General features: G+C 38.5%; 1 protein-coding gene across 2 annotated transcripts; it reads left to right on the top strand.

Annotated features, from left to right (window-relative positions):
• The first annotated feature begins 543 nt into the window (after window positions 1-543).
• N4BP1 (NEDD4 binding protein 1) lies at window positions 544-26,695 on the top strand. Of its 2 annotated transcripts, XM_082770050.1 has the most exons (7): window positions 546-1,004; window positions 3,399-5,158; window positions 12,101-12,231; window positions 12,645-12,741; window positions 14,539-14,646; window positions 16,260-16,367; window positions 18,516-26,695. In XM_082770050.1, the coding sequence occupies exons 1-7, from the start codon at window positions 750-752 to the stop codon at window positions 18,850-18,852; spliced, it is 2,796 nt and encodes a 931-aa protein (XP_082626176.1). In that variant the 5' UTR covers window positions 546-749; the 3' UTR covers window positions 18,853-26,695. The 2 variants fall into 2 exon arrangements, with proteins under 2 accessions (XP_082626177.1, XP_082626176.1); XM_082770051.1 differs by lacking the exons at window positions 14,539-14,646; window positions 16,260-16,367 and having other exon boundaries at window positions 544-1,004.
• The last annotated feature ends 206 nt before the right edge of the window (window positions 26,696-26,901 follow it).

The following is a 26,901-nucleotide window of genomic DNA, read 5'->3' as shown; positions in this document are numbered from 1 at the left end:
AACTAATTTTATCCTTTACATTTCAAGAGTTTTTGTTTGCTTGCTTGTTTTGGGTGTTTTCTTTTTGTTGGTTTGTTTAAGTAAATACCTATCTTTTTTGTGAACTAGCGATGTGTTAACGATGTGGAGCCGGGTAGAACCGTACTTCTCCCCTTATGATCACAGGGGATGACTTACTTTTTCGCATGTGGTGGCTTGTTTGTTTGTTTTCCACATGAAATCCCTCACGACGTCACTTAACCGTGACTTAACACAGAGCCTCTGGGCTATGCACGCGTACGAAGGGAAGGGTTGTCCCTGGCAGGGGGGCAGGAGGAGCCCCTCCCCGCCTGCCTCCCTCAGGACCGGCTCTCTGAGGGGGACTCCGTGAGGGGGCTGAGGAGGGCGCCCGGGACCGAGCGCTCGCAGGGGCAGCTTCGGGGCGCTCAGAGGAGGCGAGCACCGCGGGGCGGAGCTCAGCGGGCGGTGCCGTGGCCTGCGCCCCGCACAGCTCCGGGCTCAGCCGCCCCAGCGAGCAGCGCGCTCAGCCGAGCGAGGGGAGCGGCCGCCGCCACCGCCCTCCACAAGATGGCGGCGGGGCGGCTGCCGGGGAGGTGCCCGGCTCCCGGCGGGGCGGTGCCGCCGCTGTTGCTGCGGCCGTCGCGGGGCGATGACGCGGCGCCGTGCGCCCGGCCGGGGATTCCCCGTGTTGTTGTCCCGCGGCCCGGCGGGATGCGAGGCCGGAGCGCGGCGCGGCGCGGCCGGCGCTGATGGCGACTCGCTGCGGGGCGGCCCGCGGCTCCCGGCCGGGGCCGGGGCCGGACGAGTTCACCGTCCCGGCGGAGAAAAGCCGCCTGCTGGAGGGGAGCCGGGGCCGGATCGAGGGCTTGTTCGAGGTGCGGCTGGCCGTGCTGGGGGCGCAGGAGGACTGGCGGGCCGCCCTCCCTCCGCCGGGCCGGCCGCCGGCCGCCGCCAGGATCTGGGTGCAGCTGGCGGGCGGCGGCAAGGCGGTGCGCTGCGCCAAGGTACGCGGGGGGGGGGGGGCGGGCCGCGAGGACGGGGCCTGCCGGGTGTGCGGCGCTGCCCCGAGCCGCCGCGGGATGGGGGAAGGGGAAGAGAAACGCCCGGGGCCGAGCTCGCGGCCGCCGCCTCAGGAGCGGCTGCGCCGGGAGGTGGCGGAGCTGCGGGGGGGGCTCGGCGCCTGGCACGGGGCCCGCGGCCGTGCCGAGGGGCGGCTCCCCCGGGCGTTTCCTCCTCCTCCTCTTCCTCCCCCCCGGCTCGGGGAGTTGCTGGGGGCCGGCTGGGTGTTGCCCGGTGTCCCGGTGCCGTGCCCACGTCGCCTGTGCCGTGGCGTTCGGGCGAGTGTTGGCCGGGCTCCAGCTTCGCGGAGCTGGCGTGTCCGCGCTGCGCCAGCCGGCAGGGCCGGCCCTGCTCGCCACGGCTCCCTCCGTAACGCAGCGCGGAGCTGACGAAAAGGCACGGCCGAGGCTCTGCCTGTGCTTGTGACACGACTTGGTGTGAAGTCCCGTGTTGGAGGGGACCCTTAGCTCGTGTTTTACGACTTAGTTCAGTCTCGTGACTTTAGAAAGCACTACAGGTTGCATAAAGGATATTCCTCCTGAGAAACGGCAGATGACTTCAGTCTTCTGTTTATTTCTTTTCCTGGTCACGTGCAAAATGCTTTTTAGTCTACATACTTGAAAGGGTATGGGAGACTTCCCACTTCCGTGCAGAGCAATCTTCAGGCCCTATCTTGAGCTTCTTTTTTTGATTTTGACAAAAGCTGTCGTGTGATGGCTAAGGCACAAAACACGGTTCTGTGGATTTGTTGCAGAAGCAGTTTGTGCTAGTACAGTCTTGAAGCATTCCGCCTCGACCTTTACTCTGATATGACTCAGAGATGATAGAAAGTGGCCTTGCATTACCTTGTAACAAACAGTTACAGTTTCATTTAAAAGAGAATTCAATTCCGTTTGAAAGAGAATTTCAGATTCCCTGAGTAAGGAAAGACAATAAAAACTGGCCTGCTTGGGAATCCGCACATGCAATGACTGCAGCTTAGAAATTGGTTTCACTGCATTATAGGATTTTAAGTGCAAAAAGGGACAGCTTGGTGAAAAATCATGGTACCTGACTTAAAAAAAAATAGCATAGTGTTTTGACAAAACTTCCGAACTACGATAGAATGAGGCAATACAGTGAATTTACTTTAACTATAGTAACTTCTGAGTGGCAAAAATCATAATGCGATATCTTTAACATACTTAAATAAATAAATAAACTTCTAGTCATGCTGTCCATGTTTAACACAGAACTAGCTTCTCAATCACTTGTCAGTATCATCTGCTTTTTCAAGACACTGTGTTCCAAAGCTTTGTGAAAAGCTGCCTTGCTAAGCTTTTTGGGTGTCATTTTTTTGGTAGTAGTTTTTTTTTGTCACTTGTAGCTTTTAAATTTAAGTGTATTTTATTAATGTAATCTGTCAAGAGTCCAGATAGCGTTTTTGTCTTGTGTTTTAGCCTAATTTTTTGATAGGATATATTTTAATGCATGCTACTGGGGCTGCTAGTTATGTTGTTGCCATACCACAGTGAGAAGTACAAAACAACACACATAATAACTACTTACAAGTATAAAATACCATTTCAATAAGCTTTTGGAAATTCTTCAGAAACTGTCTTTACCACCTCACACTTCGTGCAGTGTGTATTGTCTGACCGAAGAATGGGGATGACAAATCTATTTTGGCTTGTCTTTTTAAATAGTAAATGCTTGCACTCTTTGCGCTAAAGACTGTGTAGAAAAATCAAGATTTGTTTCAAATGAGTTGATCACTAGATCAACTAAAATAAAATAAAAAAAAAAATAAAAGTAAATAAAAAAAAAAAAAGAGGTGGCATAACTGAAAGCTAGCTAATCAATTTTTTATTCAGTTCTGTATACAGCATAGATACTATTCTGGAGCCCAGTGGAGTAAGTTACTCTGTAAATATTAGCAATAAAGTTGAATTTGGTGCAAATACCAAAATGTTAACCATTTTTAAATTTGAGATACAAGTACAGGCATTGCCATTTGTATGATCGTGAGGGCTTCTAGATAGTAAGAGCTCTCAGAATCAAGAATGGTAAGGATTTTTTTGCATTAATAAAGTACACAATACAGTGTGTATAACTGATATACTCAGTTACTTTCAGTTTCTAGTGAACTTATTTATAAAGAATGGGGTGATAAAGGAAGTTATGTTCCATGAAATCTGTTTTAACACCTGTCTTCTCTTTGTTACCAGGTTTACTGGCAGTATTTACTTTGTCACATTTGCTGTGCTGTCTTTATTTTCTAATGTATTAGTCTGTTACTGAATAATTTTATGTGTCAGTTTTTCATAAGTATTCATTCTGCTGTTTTTTTCTCCTCCTAGGAGTATATTAAGGGACTGTGTGAACCTGAACTCGAAGAAAAGCAGTACTACCCAAAGGACATGCACTGCATTTTTGTTGGTGCGCAGAGTGTGTTTCTCAACAGTCTTATTCAGGATACCTGTGCTGATATAACGGTGCTGGAAATAGGACTGCTTATTATTAAAGGGGGTGCAGAGGCTGTTGTTATGGCTCAAAGTCATGTTCAGCAGTTTGTGAACCTTTTCGAGAATAATGAAAGCTTACCAAGTGACAATGAATCAGAGATTAAAAAGCAATTTAGACAATTTGTGGAAGCACATGCAGATAAATACACAATGGATTTACTGATTTTGCCTAGCTCGTTAAAAAGAGAACTCTTAAGTCTCACGCAAACTGAATGTTGTGAGGCAGAGAGCAATATCGTAGATCTTACGGGTTCTGAGAGTCCAACAGAGTTTTTACAGGACAAAGCTTCCAAAGTAAATGTTACAAACAGAGATGGAAGAACAGGTGGTGAGGAAGCAAGAAACAACGCTGGGACACCTGTAACTGAACTTACAAAGCAAATGGACACGGTGTTTTCTGATGCTCCTGAGACAAGTTTTGTTCCCATAAATGTTGTGCCTTCGTTAGAGGCAGGGCTGTCTAAAGAAAGGCAGTCATGTAAAAGAAGATCCTCTGATGTTGAGGAAAGGCTCCCTAAAAAGCAATTCTCTTTGGAAAATGACCAGGAAGTTAAATCCACCTCCCACAGTGATCCTTCTGGGAAGGATGTAGTTATTGACTTGCTTTCAGACAGCTGTGGTGAATTAGATGATCCCAATTACTTGATTAAAGAAGATGATGATATCAGTGAGGAAATGGAATATAAGATTCTTGTGAATTTTTTCAGAACAATGGGCTATTCCCAGAGTATTGTAGAGAAAGTTATTGGCATTCTAGGACAATCTGTGGAACCATTAACCTTGCTAGAAGAAATTGAAAAGGAAAACTTAAAATTTCAAAAAGAACATGAACTGTCATCTCAGAAACCCAGAACTATAAATCCTCCTTTAGGAAGTAATGCAAATAATTCACAAAAAACAGAAGACAAAGGCATTTCTTGCAGTAAAAATGTACTTAAATCCGGTCATACTTCAAAGGAGACAAAAAATGAACATCACAATATAAGAGATGTGCCAAGTACACAAGCTGATGGAGAAGATCAAATGCATATCGTGATATGCAAACCCGTTTCTCCTGGTAAGAGTTCAGCTCAATGCTGTAAGCAAAGAGATACATACTCCTCCGGTAAGAATCGCAGTTCAACGTCAAGTGATACAGAAACTGATGGTGTTATAACTGTCAGCCCTATACAGTGTGGAGTTCCAAAAGATGTTGATTTTGTAGCCAGAGGGAGCTCGGATATGCAACGTGTCTCAGATAAGACTAAAACTGCAGCTCAGCAAAAATCTGCAGGGCTCTCAGCAGTGCAGAATCCTCATCCTGTTGCTGAGGACCAGTTAGGACAGAGCAGCTCTTCTCAAGTGAGATCGCGCAACCAACACCCTTTACAAACATCAGATTTTGAAGAATCTACTACAGCCCATGTAAAAATACATCGTTCGAGTCCTGATAGAGAGACAGTGGGACCACACAGACGTAATATTGATCCTTCAGTTACTGGGGTTCAAAGATTCATGGAATCTCTCAAAAAGCCATACAGGCTGGAGTTGAAAAATGAACCTGGGAATCCATATTTAAAACATATCATTATTGATGGAAGCAATGTTGCAATGTCGTAAGTATTGTTCTTATCAGCTATCTCTTAAAGTTTAATAAGTTTTAAAATGAAGTTGGCATAAGGAGGCTGCTGTGGCATAGGTAAGGTTTTTGCTAACTAGTTTCTTGGTGATCAGCAGTCCATGTATTGTGCAGTGTCCTTCAGATACTGGTAATGGCTGCGTAGATTAGTTATGGGAAAGTTTAATAATAGAAAGTTATATGAGATAAATAGCCATTTTAATTTCTAACACGTTGCAGGTTTTTATGGTTTTTATTTCCTGTTTAATAAGTCATGTTTATGACTGACTTGTTGAAAGTTAGTCACTGTTGACATACAGCATGTAGAAGGAAATTCAGAAGTTTTTAGCTGATTCGTTGTATGACAATGAGAGCAATACACAAATTCAACTAATAGTAGGGCGGTTGAGACATTTAATCCTAGAAGAATTGTTTCGTGATACACTTTTGATTTAAAAAACATCCACGCTGTGAAGTTGATTAATGAGAATATGGAAAGGTTTGTTTTAAAGTGATTGGTGATAGCAATATTCTTGGAAAGATTTACCCTATAGTCATTTAAGTCCAAACTATTCTTCTTTGGTAGAACATTGGTAATTTGTAAAACAGCTTAGATACATGAAACCCAAATATTAAAATCTGAAAAAAATAACAGGGCGATGGAATCTAAAACCAGCTATACCTTAGAGGTAAATGGGATCCTTTTTGATAACAAGACTTCTGAAAATGAAAAATCAATTAACTCTACAATATGTCTTACTGTGTAACTGTTAGACTTGAAGGCTGATGTGTGCTCTTTTAAAGCTACCTACTTGAAATAATCAGTGTTCCATCTCGATACATAATGTGTCAGTCCGAAGTAATTTCAGTGAGCTCTGTTGCAAGCAATTTTATGCATGAAACTTAACTTAGCTGGCACCTAAGAGAAAAAATGAATTACCAACAATTTAAGAGTAAAGTGTGTTTTTTTTTTCCCCCACTTCTACTTGCAATTTTAAAGTCTTGCAATTTTAAAGTGGCAGTATAATAGTAACATGCTTGTCCTTTGACAACATTGCATATTAGCATATTAGTGCTTGAATCTGCTTTTTTTTTTTTTTTTTTCAAATGTAGGTATCTCAGAACTCTCAGAATAAGGAACTGTGTGAGCACACACGTACCTCATCTCCTATTACTCCTGTTATCTGAAAGAACATATGCAAACAGTAATATACAATTACAGGGCTGTTTGCTAATTTTAATAGATTGGCTGACAAGGCAGCATGCAGACAAAGAAACCTTGTGAAATGGGCCCAGTTAAAAGATCAAGAAATCCCTTTCACTGACAGCGATGCAGGGGTTTTCTGTTAGTATAGATATCTAATTCCCTTTCCTTTTTTTCCCATTGTTTTCATTGTAGGCAACTTTGGAGAGTGCTGCCAATTACATTTTCTTTTCCTTTTTTTCTTTTAAGTTTACTGTCATAACCAACTGGAATAGCAAAAATCAATTAGAACCTATATCTCTAAAAATTTAGCGTTTTGCTTGGCTGATTTTAACTTTTGTCTCATCAAAACTACCCTTGAGTTGATTGCTGTTCTCTAGTCAGGAAGAAAATTATTCTTTTTCTCTTTATACTAAGTAGTTCTGACAGGCATGTTAAACAGTTTGTCAGTGCTTGCTTTGAGTGCGTTTTCATAGTTTTAGAACATAGTTTTAGGAAGTGTGAGCAGTAGTAAGTTCTATGCAGGATTTCTTCTTAATGAGGAAGTGGTAATTTTTAAGACCAAAATTTCTTTTTACTCTGACAGTCTTTTTGCTCCACTGGTAAATATAACAATAGGTAAGAGTAAACTTACTCTGAGAACTTATTTAAGTGTTTGTGTGTTTTCAAAGTTTCTCTGCTAAACATGCATAAACCTTCAGATTACAAACATTAGTTTTCAAATGGAAACCTTGCTGCCAAAACCAACAAAGAGGTTACTCTAAAAGATCAGAAATCCTGAAGAGCCTTTTATCAGTCTTAGAAGAGCTAGATCTAGGATGCTAATTCTTGAATGGGGTGTTTTCTAATAGTAGGCTAGAGTACTACCGGAGATTCCAGGAATTCTGTATGAGGCTTGTTTATGCTAAGAAAAATGTGTCTGGCTGGTTAAGATGTCATCTATTTCTAGCTATTAGATAAGTTTCCTTAAAGAATGGGCTTATATGCTGCTTAGGGGAAGAAAATATTTGGGGGGTGAGGGAGGTTATAACATTATATCCTGTAAGAAAATAACATCAAAGTTTTGTCCTAAAATGGATTTGATATTTTTGACAGCTGACAGCTTGTATAATTTCATGAATGCATATGTATAAACACAGATCTGTGTTTGCATGCACACAGTTTTCGGGGGAGGGGGAGATGCATCTAGTTTCAAAGAGATGGACAAAGATGCCCTTGGTTATTGTTCTTTCACAGTTATGAAGAGTCTGCTGGAAATCCTAAATGCTTTACCAGAATTTATGGAATACCCAGACTTCGTCAATTGTTAGTGCTAATGAATACTTCTAACTCATTTTCTGTGCACAAAGTCTATCTAATAATATGTGTGAATTTTGCTTAATTAAAATTTTGAGACGTTTTTGTGAAGTGCTCTTAGAACAGTTAATGTTCTTCTACTTCAGCAAGTTTGCGAATCAGTCTCAACTTCTAACATGTAACATACCTTGTAATTCCTGAACAAATATTCAGGAATATTTCTGCTGGTACTTCAAACTTATTTCATATAACAATACCTTATTACCTATTTTTTAATAGGTAATAGGCTTTGTATGTGTTTGCACATGTTCCTGCTAGGTCATCATTTGTCCCCCATTCAGAATAAAGCATACTTTTTGAATGACTTAGTTTCAAATGCAAGTTAAGGAACAAGGATATAGTAATGTAGTCATAAAAAAAAAAAAATGTAGTTAGTCCAGAAATCTCTGTGCCATAGACTAATTGTCAAAAGTAAGTCTGAGTAACCGAGCAGGGGTGCAGGAAGGTTTCAAACGAGTAACCTTTCCTACCAAGTAATAACTAATTGAAGGTGGTGATCATCCTTATAATAGATTTGCACACATTAAAGAGCATAGTGCTTGTTTGTGAGGGGCTACAGTAAAACTTTTAAAGTCAATCACTGAAGGATTAATCGAATTAGGTAAGTGAAGTCTTCTGACATTTGACTAGCAGTCTTGCTAGCTTTGAAGGGGAAGCCCTACGTGATCCATTACTCTCGTCGCTGCTTTAATTCAAGTACAGCATCTTGTTACAGTAAACAGTTCATAAAGCAAGCATACTTCCTCATTGTTCAGACTCTGTTGTTAAGGAAATAGTGATGTAGAAGTGCAAGTCACAACTGAGTCATAAGCTACCTTGAATTTTTTAGAAACATTTCCCAAACGTGTATTAGTGGAAGAGAAATGTAAATTGTTGGGGTCATGTAGAAAATAACAAATATACCACATCCTCTTTGTCTGTTTTTTTCTAAGTGCAGGGAGATTTTTTTTTATCTACATATTTAATCTGAAACTGTTAAACTCAGCATTCTGTTGTAAGAGAATGTATAGTTCTTCCCACAGAGAAGGTTTATGATGTCGGAAGATAAAGCATAGTATGAAACACGGTGTTTTAAGAAGATGCGTTTGCTTTAAGAACAACCAAATGCATCTAAAACCAATGAAGTAACAAGGCAGTGAATAAGCACCCACTTAGTGCTCTGAAGGCTGAGATCAGTCTCCAGACTTCTTGTTTGTGTATCCTTGTCAGTAAAAAAATAAAAAAAAATTAAAAATAAAATTGAGCATGTATGTCATTGACAAATGAGTAAGTATATGTGCATTACTGAAGTACTAACGTTTTCTTCACTTGCCCCAGTGGATTGTCTTGTGTACCCACTGGGGTGCATACTTAGGAGATCACTGCTGAAGGGCAGAGCAGCTGGGTCCCACTGATGTACAGACAGTCCCTAAATATGGTTCTGTAACATCTGCTTCCTCCTGCTCAACTAAATGAAAACTCTCCTTACAGAAAGAAAAAAAAAAAAAAGTGGGTGGGGAAAGCAGTGGGCAGAGGAACCAACCAAAAGTAGCAGAATGATAGATGTTTAAACATCCTACTGAATCAATGCAGGGGAGCTTGTGTATTGGTTGTTTTTTGTTGTTTTTTGTTTGTTTGGTTGGTTGGTTTTTGTGTGTGTTTTGTTGTTTAATGTAGGTATTCTGCAGCTTCCTTATGGTTAAATCAAGCCTCGTTATTTTCTTACATCTTAGAAGGTGAAGAATTGTTTTCAATATTGCTTTGACTTGTTTTCAGTTTTGCTTCTCAGTATCTTGAGGTTATGGACATCCCTTTCCATTCATGTGTATTTTTGCACCCTAAGTGTCATCCCTGTTTATTTTTTTTTTTTAAGGCAGATACAAATGCTTTGCTCATAAGCTTGGACTAAGGCTGAATGGGCTTCAGCATCTCCACTTGCACTGGGTCCTAACTCTGGAAGACTGCAAGAAGCTGAAGATTTTTCTCTTTTCACATGCAGCCCAGTAAAAACTGCACGTTAATATATTAATGCTAACTGTAGTTTCAGTATTTGTTGAAGGAGAAGGAGCCCAGTTTACTCCAACTGCTAAGTATTTTTTAAAACTGCCTCTTTTCCTGTGCTAAAAACAGACCTTTCAGGGTAGACTGAAGTGTCCAGATAGTTCACAAGTCATTTTAAATTAAATGTTAGTGAACTGCTGAAGAAACTCAGAACAGAATAAAAATCATTTGATGGAATTAGAATTTTTGCTAGAATGGCTTGTAAATTGTGATACATGCTTTCCTTAATGTCATTACAGAACCAAAGGGAAGACTTTACATGTCCTGGAAAGCAATCTGCTGTTTGCTGCTTTAAACTCTCCATGATCACCTCTTCTTTATCTTTAGAAATACCTATTTAGGGTCATCCTAGGTTTTTAAAGAACTTGGATAGCTGATAGTATTTACAGTGGCAGTTAGGGAACAGGTGCAGTCTTTGAGATGGATGTCTTGAAAAGACCACCTTACTGTGATGACCTGCTGTCCTTCAAACACCTACCTAGTTCAAATAAAGTATCAGATTTCTGCTTATCTAGCACTAATGTATTTATTCATTTTACAGCTTAGCTTAATTCTACGTGCTATTTGAGAAAGTATATTGTTTCTAGTAGCATACTTGCTTTTTTTTTTTTAATTGCTTCAGAGTGGGAGTTGGTGATCACGGGGCTGCTGCTTAATCAGGAGCTGCTGCTGTGGGTTTTTTTCTGACTGCCTTGCGTGAAAACATTTAAAATTTGAGAAAAAAATTAAACATTTAAAAATTGAGAATACAGTCATGTAGTAGTTAGCAGATGTAAAGGTTTAAAACAGGAGAATGGAGAAGTAGAGAAGGCGTGTTCAACATGAACATTGAGACCTTTACATCTCTTGATGTCCAGCTGAGAACCATTTAAATAGTAAAAGTATTTAACAAAGCATTTCAGCTAACAGAGTGGGATATCCAACACTAAACTAGGGGGACAATGCACTTAGGTTTGATCTAGAAGGCTTATGAGGAATATCATAAGCTCTACGATGACGAGATTTTTTTCTGCTCTTAATTTTAGTAGGATAAGTGTAGCATATCTGTTCTCCGCCCCCCCAAACTGTTAGTAAGTCAAATGTTCTGCCTTTTATAGTTCAGATGTAGCTTACTAATTTTTCTGCCCTTCTGCATAAAATGGTTCTCGCTGAACTCAGTCAGAGAATCTTAATAGATTCACATTTTGATACATTTATTGTAAAGTGCGTATAGAAATTTGAAAGGGTTTCTTGAATCCTACTAAAGGCTGAATTTCACCGTAAAATACTTGCATGGAGATCTTGTAGAGAACTCAGTGTTTAGAAGATTTCCTGGTTGGTTAAATTAGGGGTTTAAGGATAAGATTTCATTCAAAACTAATAAGGCTTAATATTAGGCTTAATATAAGCCTAATCATACACATTAATTGAAGAACAGTTTAAAATATGAATACCACTTGCTACAAAGTGATTGCTGGAACAGTCATTTAACATCTAACTCAAAATATGTAATATGGACTGTTCTTCATATAATAAGAGATGCTTTGTATGTTTATGCCATCAGTTCTCAATTATAGTGTGTTTTAATCAGCCTAAATGTCTTTTCTATGTATGTCTTTGTTTTGCAGAAGTCTAGCCTCTGATATATTTAGCCTTATGTAAGCTCCTAATAGGTGTCTTGTAGGAGTTTATTCTAGAGATAGCTTTTGTTCCATCTTCTGTGCGTTACTTTAAGGTGTTTCTTTATTCTCTTGAAGCTCAGTTCCTGGAGTCTGGTCACACAAAGGAGGACTTCCTGCCATTTGTTAAATAGATAATTGGATAGATCATTGGATAATTCGTATTGGGAAGGACCTTACAAGGTTATCAACTCCATCCTCTGCATCATTCATAGTAGGCAATTGTTGATTTTCACGGAAGTCACTTAATTGAGTTGCAAAAAACAAGTAGAACATCTTACTTTCTAAAGGAAAAAGGATTGCCGCGTACAGTGTTTTGAAACTTTCTCCAGAGAAGTTTCATTATTTTGTTTGAACATAGTAGCTGAGTTGGTTGAAATGAAGGGAAAGGAGGCCCTAATATCTTAGATTATCATAGAATTTCTTAGAGTTAATCCTGGGATACCACTTAGAGGTTTTGTTTCATTTTGTAGTAGGACTGTACTTTTGGAACTATCATATATACGTGCTGATAGTTTTAATGTATAACCAATAGGTTTTTTGAAACCATTGCTATTAGCCTCTTTTTAAAGGTAAAATTTCCAACTACATGTTGCAATGTTCTGTTTTCTTTGTATTCATAGACTCTAGTGAACTTAATCTCATCATCTTTTTCTTCCCATTCCTTCCATTCCTCCACAAGTCATGGTTTAAAGAAATTCTTCTCCTGTCGAGGAATTGCAATAGCTGTTGACTACTTCTGGAAACGTGGCCACAGAAATATTACTGTATTTGTTCCGCAGTGGAGAACAAGACGCGATCCTTACATTACAGGTAAGGCAAATAGTTTGCTAATGTTTTCTTTATTTAAAGTAAATTGTAATTATTAGGGTATTTCTGTGAAAATAAATGAAAAAGAAAGCATGAGCAGTGTTTGGCTGCTCAGCATGAGTAATCTGATTTCAGCATACAGTGTGAGGCACTCTGAAATGCTGTTTAACTGCTAGGCCATAAGTGGAAGCCCTCTTTTAATTATTTTTGTTTACCCTTTAATTTCTTGTTCAACATCTTCCTCTTCTATTTCTGTATTACTAATCTTCCAACTATCAGTGTCATTTCTGTAAATTAATAGGTTATTTTTGTACCTATCTTCTCTGATAATTATATCAGACTAATTGTCATCTATAAATAGCTTAAGAGGAAAGCTTTTGTTTTTAAAACTGAACAGTTGTTTCATGTTTTAACAGAACAGGATTTCTTAACGCAGCTCCAGGATGTTGGAATATTGTCTTTAACCCCTGCAAGGATGGTTTTGGGAGCAAGGATTGCTGCTCATGATGACAGGTGTGGAATATGCATAGTTATAAAATGTTCAAACTCAACTAATGGTTGTAAAAGCTTAGTACTTCGTGATCAGTAGTACTGGGCAGCTGTTCAGTCTGTCTAAACAGAGCTCTGTGCATTCAATACAAGGCTGAGCTTTATTTATAAAATTGTTTCTTATAACAGTGCAAGAAAGTAAATCTCATAATATTTTTGTACATACTGTTTGCTACTTTCTATGAATTTCTGAAAATTCTCATGGCAATTGTAAGGAAAAAAAAAAGGGAATCCATTTCAAATTTCATGATTTACGTTGAGGAAGAAATGAATTCTCCAGTAAGGTTTTTATGCTTTATTGATAATTGATTTATCCCTGAATCATCTATTAAGTCTGGGGAGCACTAACATAAATTAGCTACTGTTCAGGTAATATTTTTTTTCTTTTTCTCTGAAGTCATTATTGCATATAAATACAGGTGTGTACTTGTTCCAGTGTACTTGTAACAATGTGTGGGCTATTCAATTTCCAAGTTAATTTCAGCACCCAAGTTTAGCTTCAGACTGTGGGAATCATTTTTCAATGAACAATGCACTACCAAGCTTTAGGTCTTATTGTGGGTGTAGCAGGGCGTGTTAGTGATTTCATTGGTATCGCCAAATTTTGCCAGTCACGATACACAGAAGAACAAAATAGTTAAGGGGGTTTTGTGCTGATTTTTTTTCCCCTCAACAACCGTCTTTCCTAATTGTGCTCGGATGAGCAGTTGTAGCTTTGAAACTGTTCATGACAGCAAGTGCAGTGTTCTAACTAATAATCAGTCATACTTTTCTCTGACTGCAGAATTGTCAAGTTCTTTACATCATGGGCAATGCTTATTTTGTTAATTGTACAATCATGTACCTGAGTGCAAAATTTGATATGCAAAAGCTAAATGAAGTGCTCTATACTTTAAAGTAGAGGAACTCCAATCTCTTAATGATATAGCAAAAACAATCCCAGTAGTTTGTAGAAGGCAGCCAAGTTGGAGCTGGTTACACATTAATATTTTTATATACACCTGGCTTTCATATATAATACTGTGCAGGTGCAGTAATTTTATTTGAGATTACTGTGGAAATGAATGTTATGATAACATATTTGCTTTTTGTTCAGAAGTGTAACCATCTGTCTTCAAAAAAAAAAAAAAAAAAAAAAAGTAACATCTATTATCTTGTTGATAAAGTCTCCACACAGTGTTTCAGCTAGCAAAAAGCCTATTTTCAGACAGGTAAAAATCATGGGTTTTTCTAAATAAATTAATAGTTAGTGTGTCATTATTTAACAACAAAATGGTAGCAGCAATCCGTTAGCAAATGTTGACAAAGCAAATAATTTAGTAACATGCATAATACTATCTTGGAGGACACAGACGTTAAAGTTTAAAAAAAGAAGGTATGTCAAAATAAATTGGGGATAAAATGTTTAGTGAATATTGTACTCTTTTATAAAGCAAGCAACGTACGTCTACAGATATCTCAGAATCGGATGAATCTGTGGGTTTGGGGGGGGGGGTTGTGGTTTTGCGGTGTTTGCCATCCCCCCACAAATGAAAAAAGCCTCATAAAGATTCTACTGCACTAAATAAATAAATGCTACCTAAAACTTTGTTGTTTAAAGCCATATAATGGGTCAAAATGAAGTAATTTTCTGGTAATTCAAATGTTTGTTTTCATGTAAATAAGTTACTTTTGGATGGTGAAAATATTTAGTTTTCTAGATCTTTGAACGATTTTCAGCACAGCAGACTACCTTAACTGTCTTGGAAATGAATGTTACAGATTTTTATTACATCTTGCTGATAAAACTGGAGGTGTTATTGTGACTAATGATAACTTCAGAGAATTTGTGACAGAATCATTTGCCTGGAGAGAAATTATTCAGAAAAGGTAATTACTTAGATTTCTATGAAAGTTTAAAGGATGTCTGTCCTTACAGTTGTAGGCACTGTAATTAAAAAAATAATAATAATAATAAAAAAAAATCCCCCAGGAAGGCTATCTGTGATGCAATTCTGGTAGAGATGAAGAAATTACTGTTTGTTTCACTGCTTTGATTAATGGCCTTATAATTGTGTGTTGAGTCGCCTAATGTTCCTATTATTCATGTATCCTCTAATACATGTCTGTTAATTGCTCATATAAGGATCTCTTAATTGCTCATGTAAGTAGAAAGTCTGTATGGCAGCCAAGTTACGCCCCTTCTGAAGTTCAGTGTCACATCCTGTTACAGTAGTATCCTGTTAGGTCCATTCTCAGTCTTTCTTGTTACACATTTCATTTCTTCAAGGAGATATAATGGCTGATGCAGATGCACAATGTCACTGTTAAGGTTTCAGAATCGCTCACACTTACTGTAGTACAACAAATGGGCATGGCAAAACAACATACTGAACACTTGCAACGTATCCCTGCAGCTGTTTCCCCGCAATTGTTGTGTCCTGTGGGTTTAGATAAGTTTGCTTAGCTGTCAAGTATTCCTGTTTCAATTTGTAGATTCTCTGGGGATTCTAGTTTCTCCTGTGCAACTTCTCAACTTCTTCTGTTGTTGCTTTTTTTTTTTTCTTCCTTCAGTTAGATCAGGCCACCTTTACTATTAAATTTACTATTAAAGGATGGTCTTCTGTTACTCTGCCTAAACTTTCTATTAGTCTCTCAATTTTCCTGATAACCTGAGCATACATCTACAGCAGTGACTGGGTTCTGCATAGGCATACTGAAATAAATAATTGAAAACTTGCTTGAGTTCTTATCTAGTCACATAGATATTTTCGCTATTTCTTTAGCAAGTTTTACCCAAGTCAGGTTCTGTTCTCATATGCTACTTTAGCAAGAATACTTAGCACGTCATACTTAGGCTGTGGTTTGTTGTGTTTTTTTTTTTTTCTCAAGATCTTGTGTTAACATCTGTTATTAGTTTTACTTCTGGGGAAATTCCACTATACCAAATCCTCTTCTCGCAGACAAATTTTAGTTGAACTGGTCTCTTTGAATGCAGATTTCTCACTGTCCCAAAATGAGTCCAGAAAAAAGGCTTCTTTGTCTCTTAACTGTAAGCATCTAAACAATGTTTGCTGGCTGTCTGGCTTTCTGATAACATGAGCGTTTTTTGCTACATGTTTGAGGATCCTTACAAGTTTGAAGGAAAAAAAAAAAAACAACAATCCTTTCTAATAATCTAGAAAATTCTATCCTGGTCTCTGCAGTCACCCAACATGCGTTGTCAAAAAAACAAAAAACAAAACAAAAAAAAAAACAAACAAACAAACAAACAAAAAAAACCCTCAGTACTTTGCAGTGCAGTGGGAATAAGGGCCCATAAAATTATGTTGACAGTGAATGCTGGTTGTAATTAAAGTGAGTATGTACTAGTTAAGCTTCAGTAGCTCCTGATGTGGTATGAAGTGTTTGCTCTATGAGAGATTGTGTTGTGCTTTGGAGGTGAAGGGTGGGGAGTGGTGAATTCATTGTTAGTGAAGATTGTTGAAAGAACTCTCTTGCAGGTTGCTCCAGTACACTTTTGCGGGGGACATATTTATGGTTCCTGATGATCCTTTGGGAAGAAACGGACCTAGATTAGATGACTTCCTTCGAAGTGAAGGCTGTTCTAGGTATAAGCACCATTATTTTTTTTTTGAGACAGTTATGATTTCTGACCTGTTTTTGTGGCTCACTTGAAGACTTGGTTAGATCTATATAGTAACGGTACAGTGAAATCAGACCAGAATGCTGTAGCATGTAGTTGCTTAACAAAAACATGTTTTTTTCCCTGTTACTTCAGTCTGTTCAGAAAGTGCTGGTGACATTTGCATCAACATCTCTCTCAGAACGAAGATAAGTAAGACAAATGCCTTAACTTCCTCTGAGGTTTTGACTGTGGTGGCTTTCATACAAACAGTGTGTTATAATTTCCTAAAACTACTGGTAGTTTGGGTATGTGGTGGTCTGCCTGCTAATTACAGCGTGGTGGTATTTAAAATACTTTGGTTGATCACTTACTCGGTATTCATAGTGGGACAAGAGGTATTACAAAAGAAACAGTCTGAATTCATATTCTTTGTCACAGGAGAGGCATTTCACTTCACACTTGAGGGTATGGTACTGATAAATCCGTTTTGGAGAGCTGTTAAGTGCATTCATATTTGATTCATAATTTTAATATTAATAAACATATTGTTACTTAAGATTATTTTACTCTGTGCATGTATTCATAACTATGAATTTGCTCTCCGTTATGTGCCAAGACTTGAGAATGGTTTTACTGTTTTTGCACAAGAAATTGAGGCAATCTTTGCTCTTTTTTCACCAGCTTAGAAATTATAAATACTAATGACAGTGAAGAATAATGAGAGAGGTTTTCAGAAACAAGTGAAGGAATTAAAGATCAGTGATACAAAATGCAAACACGTGCACTTCAGGATTAATGAAAAGTATAAGCAGGAATATTGGCTATTGAAAAACTTCGAGGAAGAGATGTCTGTATCAATATGCTGTAGGTTGACTTGAAGATAACCGTGTAATGTTGGCATTAAAAAAAGAAAGTGTGGTAATGGAATTGCAAAAGGAAAAGCTGGGAAAGTACTGAAGCTGTAATATAAAGCCCTTATGAGATGTTATTTGGAACATTGTTTTAGCTGCCTGTGTCCAAGGAAAATCAAGTGATAACAGTGTTTTGAGGTGGCTGTGATTGTGGAAGCAGGGAAGGGGGAGTATTGGGGGAAACAACCCCTTTCGAAAGGAGTCTAGAAGAGCTTGGTTTCCTACCTGGAAAGTTGGAACCAGAAATTGATTTTGGTCTGTGGTGGTCTGTCTTGGATTTTGTTTGTTTAATACAGAGAAAAGGTGCCAGTGTAAAAAGTTTATTTTGTTCCTTCCTTGTGACCTTTCTATCTGAGTTAAATGACACAGAAAACATAAATGGCACCATTGGTTGCCGGGCATAAGATCAGAAACTGGAAGGATCTCAAGCAATTAGAGAACTGTTCCATGCCGAGTAGTGGGAGGTTGTACCCTAACTGCTTTTAAAATAGAGCCCTGTAATTTTTATAGTTTCCCCCAGTCATAGGAAAATGGACTGTAATGTGATTTCCAGTTCATGCTTCTGTGTTATTTTGGTGGCGTCTGAAGTAGAATTGGCCCTAAATTTAGCAGTGTTGAGTAGCTACAACTTTTTAAATAGTCTGAAATGAAATCTCAATAATTAACATTAAGATCCTGAAACTGATGAAAAATTTATTGCCTTGCTAAGGATATTAAATGAGAAAAACCTGGCTTTGACCTAAATATGGGCACAGCTGACAGCTCTCAGTCATGAGCAAAATAAATGAGGACTGATCTTTTGGAGCAGCTGAAGCCTTCTGGTCTGTCCAAGTTTTCACATGTTCTGAGTCAGAGTATATGCGTTCATTACATCTTTTTTTTATCCATTTAGCTTAATGATACTGGTGTTGATACTTCCATAAAATGAGCTTTGACTGTTGCTCATTCTGCCAAGTAAATGTCCTATTATTCACAGCATACTGGAAATAGTTGTAGATAATGTTAGGTAATGTTGTTAAGCATGCCAGACTCAAGCTGAAAAATGTTTTACCTGCAGTTTTGCTTCACTTTTGGAATCAAGGGATACACATTTTTCAATCAATAGCTAGCTGAGCAGCAGTGAAGTATAAAAGCTGCAGGTTTTTTTTTCTTTCTGTGGTTGTACAGACACAGCATTCCCTCTACCTTAATTTAACCAAAACTTTAATTTTGTTCCACAGAGATTTTCTGTCAGCACAAAGAGCTTTACAGAACAGTGGACAATATTCTTCTGAGACACCTTTCTTCGTGCAAGTCCCCAAACCAACCAGTAGCAGTCGACAGCCTAAAAACCGAGCACACAGTGATTGTTCATCAACGTGGCTTCCGCTGGAAACAAACATGAATGCTTGTCTAGCAATTCCACCCCAGAGATCTGCCTCAGAAACAGTACAGCTAAGAGAAGCCCTGAGAAAAATATTTCCTGATTATGAGCAGAGACAAAAGATTGATCAAATACTAGCTGATCATCCATTCATGAGAGATCTTAATGCACTGTCTGCCATGGTGCTTGACTGAATACCATGCAGGGTTTTTATATCACACTGATTAACAATGAATGTCAATGTGAAGAAAAATGTTGCTCTATTACTTTGTGAATATTCAGAACCTAATTTTATTTGTATAAACAAAGGTATTTTTGTGTATGTTCTGTTGCTAATAGATGCCAGTTTTTGGTAAATTAAAAACTGCTGCTACTACAGATTTGTATTAATATTTTCTATGAAAAATTCTTTTGCTTCACTTTAATTGCTTGTTAAAGCAGTAGCAGTTCTAAAGAACTGCTATCACTTTAAATAGTGTGTTAGTGCACACAAAAACTCTTAAGGGGATAAATCATATCAGAGATTTAAAAATGACTCATTTTCAGATACGTTTTCCAGATGCATGGACAAGATGCTATAAGATAAGCCATGCACCTGTCAAATATCGTTGTTTTGTATCTAGGGTATAGATATTCTTAGAAAACCCATGCTCTTATAGTAGTACCTCCTTCACTTACAAACCTTCACACATTTCTCCATAAAAACACAAGCAGACCCTTCTAACGTTTCCAGATGCAAGGGCTGCTGTATAATGTATACGTGTACCTGCTTTCCTTAGGCCTGCATCCATTATTTTGGAAATGGTCTATACTCCTAAGGTACTGTGGACAACCATTTGAAGATCTGCTGTGTGGGAGTCTGGTGTACTGTTGCAGTACTGTCACAAGATGGCATTATTCATTTGTTGGTTTGTAGTGTTCTAAAGCAAGGTTACTGACCTGTACTCGGAAGTGCTAGTTTTTCTATAAAGAAAGGTTAAAATGCAAGACAGGTAACAGTATATGTTGCTGTGGTTAAAACCGAACATTATATGAAGAACTTAGGGATGCTAAGCAGTCTTCTGATATTACAGCTGACTAGTAAGCTTTGTATACATGGCTAAAATGTCTTTTCGGTCTGTGGACACTGATCAGAAAAATGCACTTGTTCATCCAGTTTGTGGGATACTATATTAGAGTAGTTAGAAGTAAGGTTTCAGCAGGAAAATTTAAAACCACAGTTCCCATCAGTTGAAGTTACTTGTAATGCTTTAAAAGATCTGTGATGTTAACATTGCTTTCAAATTAGAAATTCTTCTGACCATCAATACGCTTTCAGAATAACTGAAGTATCTTTAACAATCTGTGTTTTCTGTTTGTCTTTGCCCTGCCTGTTTGAACTACGAATGCTGTGATTGGCTATTAACAGAATGTGATGCTGTTTGTATAGAAATGACACACCATCTTGAGCAGAACTAATAGGATGCAGTTAACAGTCAGCTCCACTCCCTCAAATATGTTCTGGGATCTAGCCCAAAAATGGGGGGAGGAAAGAGGACATAATTTTCAAAAACTGACCAGTGAGACTTTTGAGAGTAGGAGCAAAGTGAAGATTATTGTGCCTGTGAACACACTTAGGTCACGTTGCCCTTTTAACAGGTTTCTTGTGATAGGTGATCAAATACAATTGAAAAGAAAACATGGAGTTCAGGGCCTGTGTTAAACTTCTGGCATGCTGAGCCTTACCCTAAAGCATATGAATAGTGATTTGTTCTTCAGTAGTGTGCTAAGTTCTGAAATCACTGTTTTCTTGGGTGCAAAAGAGTTGGGAAATACTGATCAGGTTTTGAAAGTCTCTCTGTCTTTGATGGCCTTTTCATATGCATTATGAGGTCAGAAATAGAAGGCAGCCCTGTTGTTCCCTCAACGGGAGTAGCAGCAAGAGCAAACTAAAAACATTAGGAACAATTTTTGCAGCATCTCAAAAAAATAGTGAGGATGAGTAAATTATTTGAACATGGTTGTACACCCAAATGGGCAAAGCTTAATTTTTTTTCCTGAGTGCTTGAGGGGATGATTCATGCGTCAGGTGGGCAAAATTATTCTGACCAGCACATCTTTGCAAAGAAGCAGTGGCTCACCTACTAAGTCCTATGTGTTCAGATATGGGCTTATCTTCTGGAGGGATAGGATCCTGAGGAGGACAGTGATAGTGAGTCTGATAATTCTTAGTTCTGTGTTGGCGTGAGACACAGAGACATAGGGTCATCTAATACCTAAGCAGCTGTTCTAGAAGTTATCTGGAGAATCAAGAAAACGGGCCAAAACCTATACAAAAAACCTATACAAACTATCCTGTACCTCCTTTGTTTATCAGTATATTCACAACTGAAAAACAAACAAACAACAACAACAAAAAAAAACCTGTAGCGTACACAGATACAAATAAAGAAATATGGTTTTGTTTTCAGTTTTTGTCACAAGGAAGGAAGAAGAAAATTGAAGTATTGCAAAGTACTGCAGAGGTAGCAAAAGATAAATACCACATTGACTGCTATCCAGTATGGGAGGCTTGATGGAATATGTAGAGTCTTCACTAAATGGCAACAAATTCAAGCGCTATGTCAATGGCAGTAAATGCAAACATGCTGTTCACTTCTGTTCTATACATCCAATTTGAAAGGAATTAAAGAGGGACGTAGTATCAAGTGCACAGTGGAGTAGTAGCTGATTACTTTTGTATGACACAAGAAACCTAGCTGGGAAGAGTAGCTATCTAAAACCTGTGATCTTACCATTTTTCCCAGATGGAGTACAGACTGATTAATGAAAAAAAGACTGAATTTGATAGCAGAAGTCTGTTGATGGCCAAAGGTTCTTTGCTGCCCTTCCCCCCTCCTTTTTCTAAGGTTCTGTTGTGCCTTCGAGTTCTTTGCATCTCTGCTAATGGGGAAAGTGACAACCATAGTCAGTATGGTTTGAATCTTCCTAGAACAAAATGGATGGAACTTCTGTAATGCTATGCTGTATGACAGAGGAATACCTAGGGCTGCATCTCACACTTAGAACAAAACCATCAGTGTCTTTCAGTTTTATTTTCACGTGTACTTAGGTTTCACTTACTTGCTGGAAATATGAACAGCCATAAAATCCTCTATTTCAGTGCACAACAGAACTAGCCCTGCGTGAACAGCAGCCTGGAAAGCCTTCTTCAATCTAACATAATTAAAAAGGCACCAGAACAATTTTTTTGTTGTTGTTTTTGCGTGTATTTTGTTTTTTTCTTAGAATTTTTTATGGCAAAGAAAATATGCTTTCCTTACACATGGAAGTTGGCCTGTGACATTCCTTTATCAACTGTACAAAGTTCACAGAGTGGAATGATCAAAGGAGAAGGTAAAGTCCAAGTGTGATGTCCATAAGTCTGAATGTACCTGGAATGTTCCTGATGCCTAGAATAAACTAATTTTCAGAGGTGGTACTTTTTGCTAATACAGCTTTCAATTTACTGATATTTCCACTGAAAGGAATGTTTTTTGATCCTGCTCAGAACTTCCTTGTTGTCCAGGCTAAGACATTTATAATTCCAGGTAGGTATAATTACCTGGCAGAACAGCCCTGAGTTTACCAGCAAAAGATTTAAAAAAAATAAATAAAAAACACACCACAACGTGTGATTGCCCAGCTCAATAGTAAAATAATAAAATATTGCAATCACTTGAGTACATTCAAGTAGTTGTCTGTGTGATAACTAACATGTAACTGTGGTTTAGCTGTGTTGTGATCCTTGTGTAGAGAGAGAATTGCAATTCAGATATCCGTTGTGCTCTGGATGTGTCAGTCCGGGACCACCATAATCCTAAATAATGATCTTGGAGCTCTCTGCTTCCTGCAATGTTCCAGATCCTAGATAGCTCACACTTCAGATATACATGTATTGCTGGGTTCTGTGCTGGCAAAAGAAGTGTACATTAGGTGATGTGGTTTTGCAAGCAAGTAATACACCGATGGTGAGCCTGAACTTGTCATTCCAGCTGAACCTGAGCTAATTCCATCAAGTGTCCTTGCACAGTGCTTCCCAGTGTCCCCTATAATTTGGTATCTGGGCATTTTTTTTCCTACCAGCATTAATGTTTTGTGTGTTCCAGGCATCTTTCCCATCATCTTGGAAAACAGAGTTGACTGTACCTAAGAGGAAAAAGTAAATCAGTTTGAAAATATGAAGTAGACTTGTATTTACTGCAAAATACTAGTGTATCTCCTAATGGAAACTTGTATGAAAAAAAAAAAAAAAAAAAAGCTGTCAAAATATTGTGATATCTGTGAAAGCTGTTCTTTGATAAAGTTAAGATGAAAACCATAATATGAGTAGGTAAACTCTCTAGGAAGAGACTTACAGAAATGAACGGAGCAAAGTCAGGGTTCTTGCTACGCATTAACACAGAAGCATCATATAGGTCCACTTGCAAGTTTGCTGTTTGAGTACCTGCTGGCAGCAGGTAACTCACTGGCTATATAGCAAATGCCCATGTGTTCTTTTTGCCTATGAAAAAAAAAATATTAATGATAAGTTAACAAAATAATTGTAAATGACCTTTTGTTTAACACAGAGAATGAGCATGCAGAGGGTCATTCTGTAGAGTAAATATTACTATGTAAGTCCAATTTTTTTTATAGACAGATCTGAGAGAATGCTTAGATTTTAATGGGTGGAAAACAAGGGAAAAAAATGGAATAGGATGTGAAGAATTACAGAATTGCAAGGATTTATTTATTTACTTATTTTTGCTTATCGCCTGAAATGTTCCACACAGATGGTCAGCATAATAATTCCCATTTTTCAAATGGAGACAATGGGGCACAAATAAGAGCCAACTACCTAAAACCATGCAGTATGGTGAGTGGAAGTGGTGACTGAGAGCCAAGCTTTGCCACAGCAATGGCCTCCTCTGTAAATTCTCCTCATCCCACTACATCCCAGTATCTGCTGTGTCTAGGCAGACGTCCAGTACTGCCATGAAAGTTTTCCCCAGCTGGCTCTGGCATCGTTCACCCCACAACCAGCACCACTGCAGCCCTGCTCCTGTGAGAGGCCTCTGAGGGCGCCCATCTTGTTTCACCTCAGGTGAGCTGTTGAGAGGGAGGGAAAAGGAGCATCAAGAATCAGGAAGGCTGGGAAATGGCCGATGGCCAACATGTCTCAGCAGAAGGTTTGCAACCTCATATGGCAGCCTAGGCAGCAGCTGAGATGGGTTTTTGTGTGTTGGTCCAGTTTTGTAGCCAAAACAGGCAGGGTGAGGGCGAGGGCGAATGCAAGACCCTGAGGGGAGAGAGGCTGCTGGGAAACTGGTAGGGGACGGCAGAGCACAAGCCAAACCCCTGCCTGGTGGTGGTGGACCAGGCAGCAACTGCAAAGCCCTCAGCCATGCACAGAGCAGCTCTAAGGTAGGCATGTGTTTTAGGTAAGCTTAAATGTCAATGCTGTCTGCTCTGGTAGCCCTGACGGAATACAGTAATGTCAGTACTAAACCGAGGTGGCAAGCTGTGGGTAGACTACCCTGCTGAGCAGTCTCCACACAGGTGTCAGAGGTCAAAACTGTACTTCTGTTTTTACTTAATTGATAAAAGAGATAATCAGATGTGTTTCCTGTTATGTCTATGATTTAATGCTGTGAATGCTGTGTAAACACCATAGCCATCTGTATTAAAGGTGACAGGTTTCAGTCTTAATACCTCTATTGGTAAAAATTGGTTTGCCACAACTGAAGGCAAAGATCTGGGGAGTTGTTTTTCTTGTCCTGAGCAATTGAGCTATGCCTAGATTATGTTAAGTATTATGTTCTTATTCCAAAATAAGTATGCATACTTGGACTTAATCAAGAATAGATTAATCACTTCAAAGTCGCACAATTACTTGGATAAGTGTAGACAGAATGCCAGCAGGATTTGGGGGCTTTGTTTGTTTGTTCTTGGTTTAAAGGGAAATGGCTGCTCTTTTTGTTCTATTTGGTCTGGTGGTAGCTATTGGCTCCTTTAAACTGTCTGGAGCCTGTGTACATGTCTGAACACACTTCTTGAAGAACATATCTTCTTTCACATATGTGGATTCTGACCTCACACATTTTCATTTTTAGGAGCTGCTGTGAGAATATATGTGGCAATCGTTCTTTCTCTAAGGTCTCCTCTTACACTATACATTGTGCTACTCAGCCTTTCTTTGCTGAAAAAATCACAGCTCAACCTAATCGAATTATGTTGGCTTGGGGAATAGGTTTTGGGGACACAGGATTCTCTTTTGTGTTTTCTAGAGAGAAGTTAAGGATTTAAGCGTTGTACTAATCCCGCCTGGCTGCTACTGGTTTACAGGCTCTGTAAGACAAATGCAACTTCCCAGTACTTCCCTGTGACAGAGTCAAGAGGGGAATACTTTGATAATAGATAAATTTTTCTCCTTTTATGTGCTAATAAATTAAATAAAAAATATCTTGATTAAAAGCAGTGTTTTGAGTGAAAGATAACAGGACCCATCTCCTATCAATGAGTAGTACAGAGTTATCCCCTTCCATCTGTTAATTTTTTATAGAATCTGCATTTCCGGGATAAAGTCTTTGGTCACTGATTCCTGGTAGGAGGACAAGTACAGGAATTTTTTGTAAATTGAGGAGTTTGCTATTGCAAGAAGTTTGTTCTCTGCATTTTAAGGTATGCATTATGTAATATAATTAATTTTATCAGGTTTTAATTAAACAAAGCTACAAATAAATCCTAGGATTCCATGCTGGTGCTGCTGTTTTTCCTTTCTCTGTCAGTGCCATATTAGGATAGTCTGTTTTTTTTTGAAAGAGCATTTCTGAACTGCCTTTTGCAACAGCAGAGGAAGTGCCTGAGAAAGTTCCATGAAAAACAGTGAATCACGCAGTGTCTTTCTAATTCTGACAGTGTTTCCTTCTGTTTCGCAAGCTCTCAGGCAGTGTTTGCTATGAATGCCTTACTTGCTGGATTTTTTTGTAGTTGCATCCAATGCTATTTTTAGATCTGGGCCTGATTTATGTTCTGAATGCTTCTGTTTTATTGGGAAGTTTGCAGCTCTGCTACAATTCATGCATATGACCTGTTATTTTAATAAATTCTATTTAAAATAATAACTACCTTGTAGATTCAAATACTACATACTTTGCAGTGAGAAGTTGTATAAACTCTGGTAGGGGATCCTGGTATTTGGAGGAGTATGGTTATAAAATTGGGTGTGTCTCTGATACGTGCAGATTCTCCCTTTTATCACAGAACATAAACCCAAGAGCCTTGCAGCAGTGCAACTAATCATGTTCTATGTATTTTAGTGCTCCTGACAGCTACTGTGCTCACTCAGTTTCACACAAATATGTTAGTATGTAAAGCTATGGACACAGTAGAAATACCACAATGCTCAATCGAAAGTAAAAGATGATGAATTTTAAAACATAGATGGATTTTTAGATATGTATGTTTTTCACCGTTGTTTGTATGCACTTATGCTTAGAATGGATCTCCACTGTACTGCTGAAGTTGCACAGTTGTGTATGATAAATACCAAGTTTTGCTGCCTGCATTTACATCTAAATTCTGCAAGGTTCTCCTATATAATTTTTAATGGATAATTCAAATGAAGCATTTTTGAAAAGAGAGTTGGTTTTGAATATATTGGTTTCTCTTTTCCAGTCTCCACTTGAGTACATCTTTTAATAGTTTAAGGAATGGTACTTTCAATGTACATAAGAATACTGAAATGTTATTTACTTTCAATAAAAAACAAACAAACAAAAACAAACAAACAAAAAACTATGCTCCAAAAACAGAGTTCTGCTGGAATATACTGATTAATTTTACATATTCATTTGTCACTAAGTATAGGAATCACTGTTGTTTAAACCCAAAGTAACCTATAATTTTTCAACCTAGCTGTTGAATAAGCATACAATATTTGAATTACTGAGTCTTCATATTATTAACAGAAAGGTTTACTCAGTTTGTTAGTAAAAAAATAAAAATAAAAGCCAGCTCACAAAGATATAGGCACATTACCCCTCTCTTCCTTTTTAAAACAAACGTTGAAAGTAAATCCAAACTATGAGTGTTTCAATTCCCTAGTTTTATACAGTGTTTTTGGGCACAAAACCATTTCAAAGTTTCTGGAAATATCAATAGTGATAACAGTCTTGTAACTGTAGAGGGAGCCACTTGTTAATTCTTTAGTTTAAAGGTAAACAGTTGCATTTTTGGTCTCC

The sequence above is a fragment of the Aythya marila genome (assembly GCF_965140915.1).
Source record: "Aythya marila genome assembly, chromosome: 12".
Lineage (NCBI taxonomy): Eukaryota > Metazoa > Chordata > Aves > Anseriformes > Anatidae > Aythya > Aythya marila.
The sequence above is the reverse complement of the archived record's forward strand: the minus strand, read 5'-3'. Positions and strand labels throughout refer to the sequence as shown.

What these genes read in the sequence shown, in the direction of transcription:
- N4BP1 (XM_082770050.1), top strand. Translation starts at nt 750, where the DNA reads ATGGCGACTCGCTGCGGGGCGGCCCGCGGCTCCCGGCCGGGGCCGGGG. An exon ending in GGAAGCAATGTTGCAATGTC is followed by an intron (nt 5,159 to 12,100) that starts GTAAGTATTGTT and finishes TTCCTCCACAAG; the next exon opens with TCATGGTTTAAAGAAATTCT. An exon ending in AGAGAAATTATTCAGAAAAG is followed by an intron (nt 14,647 to 16,259) that starts GTAATTACTTAG and finishes ACTCTCTTGCAG; the next exon opens with GTTGCTCCAGTACACTTTTG.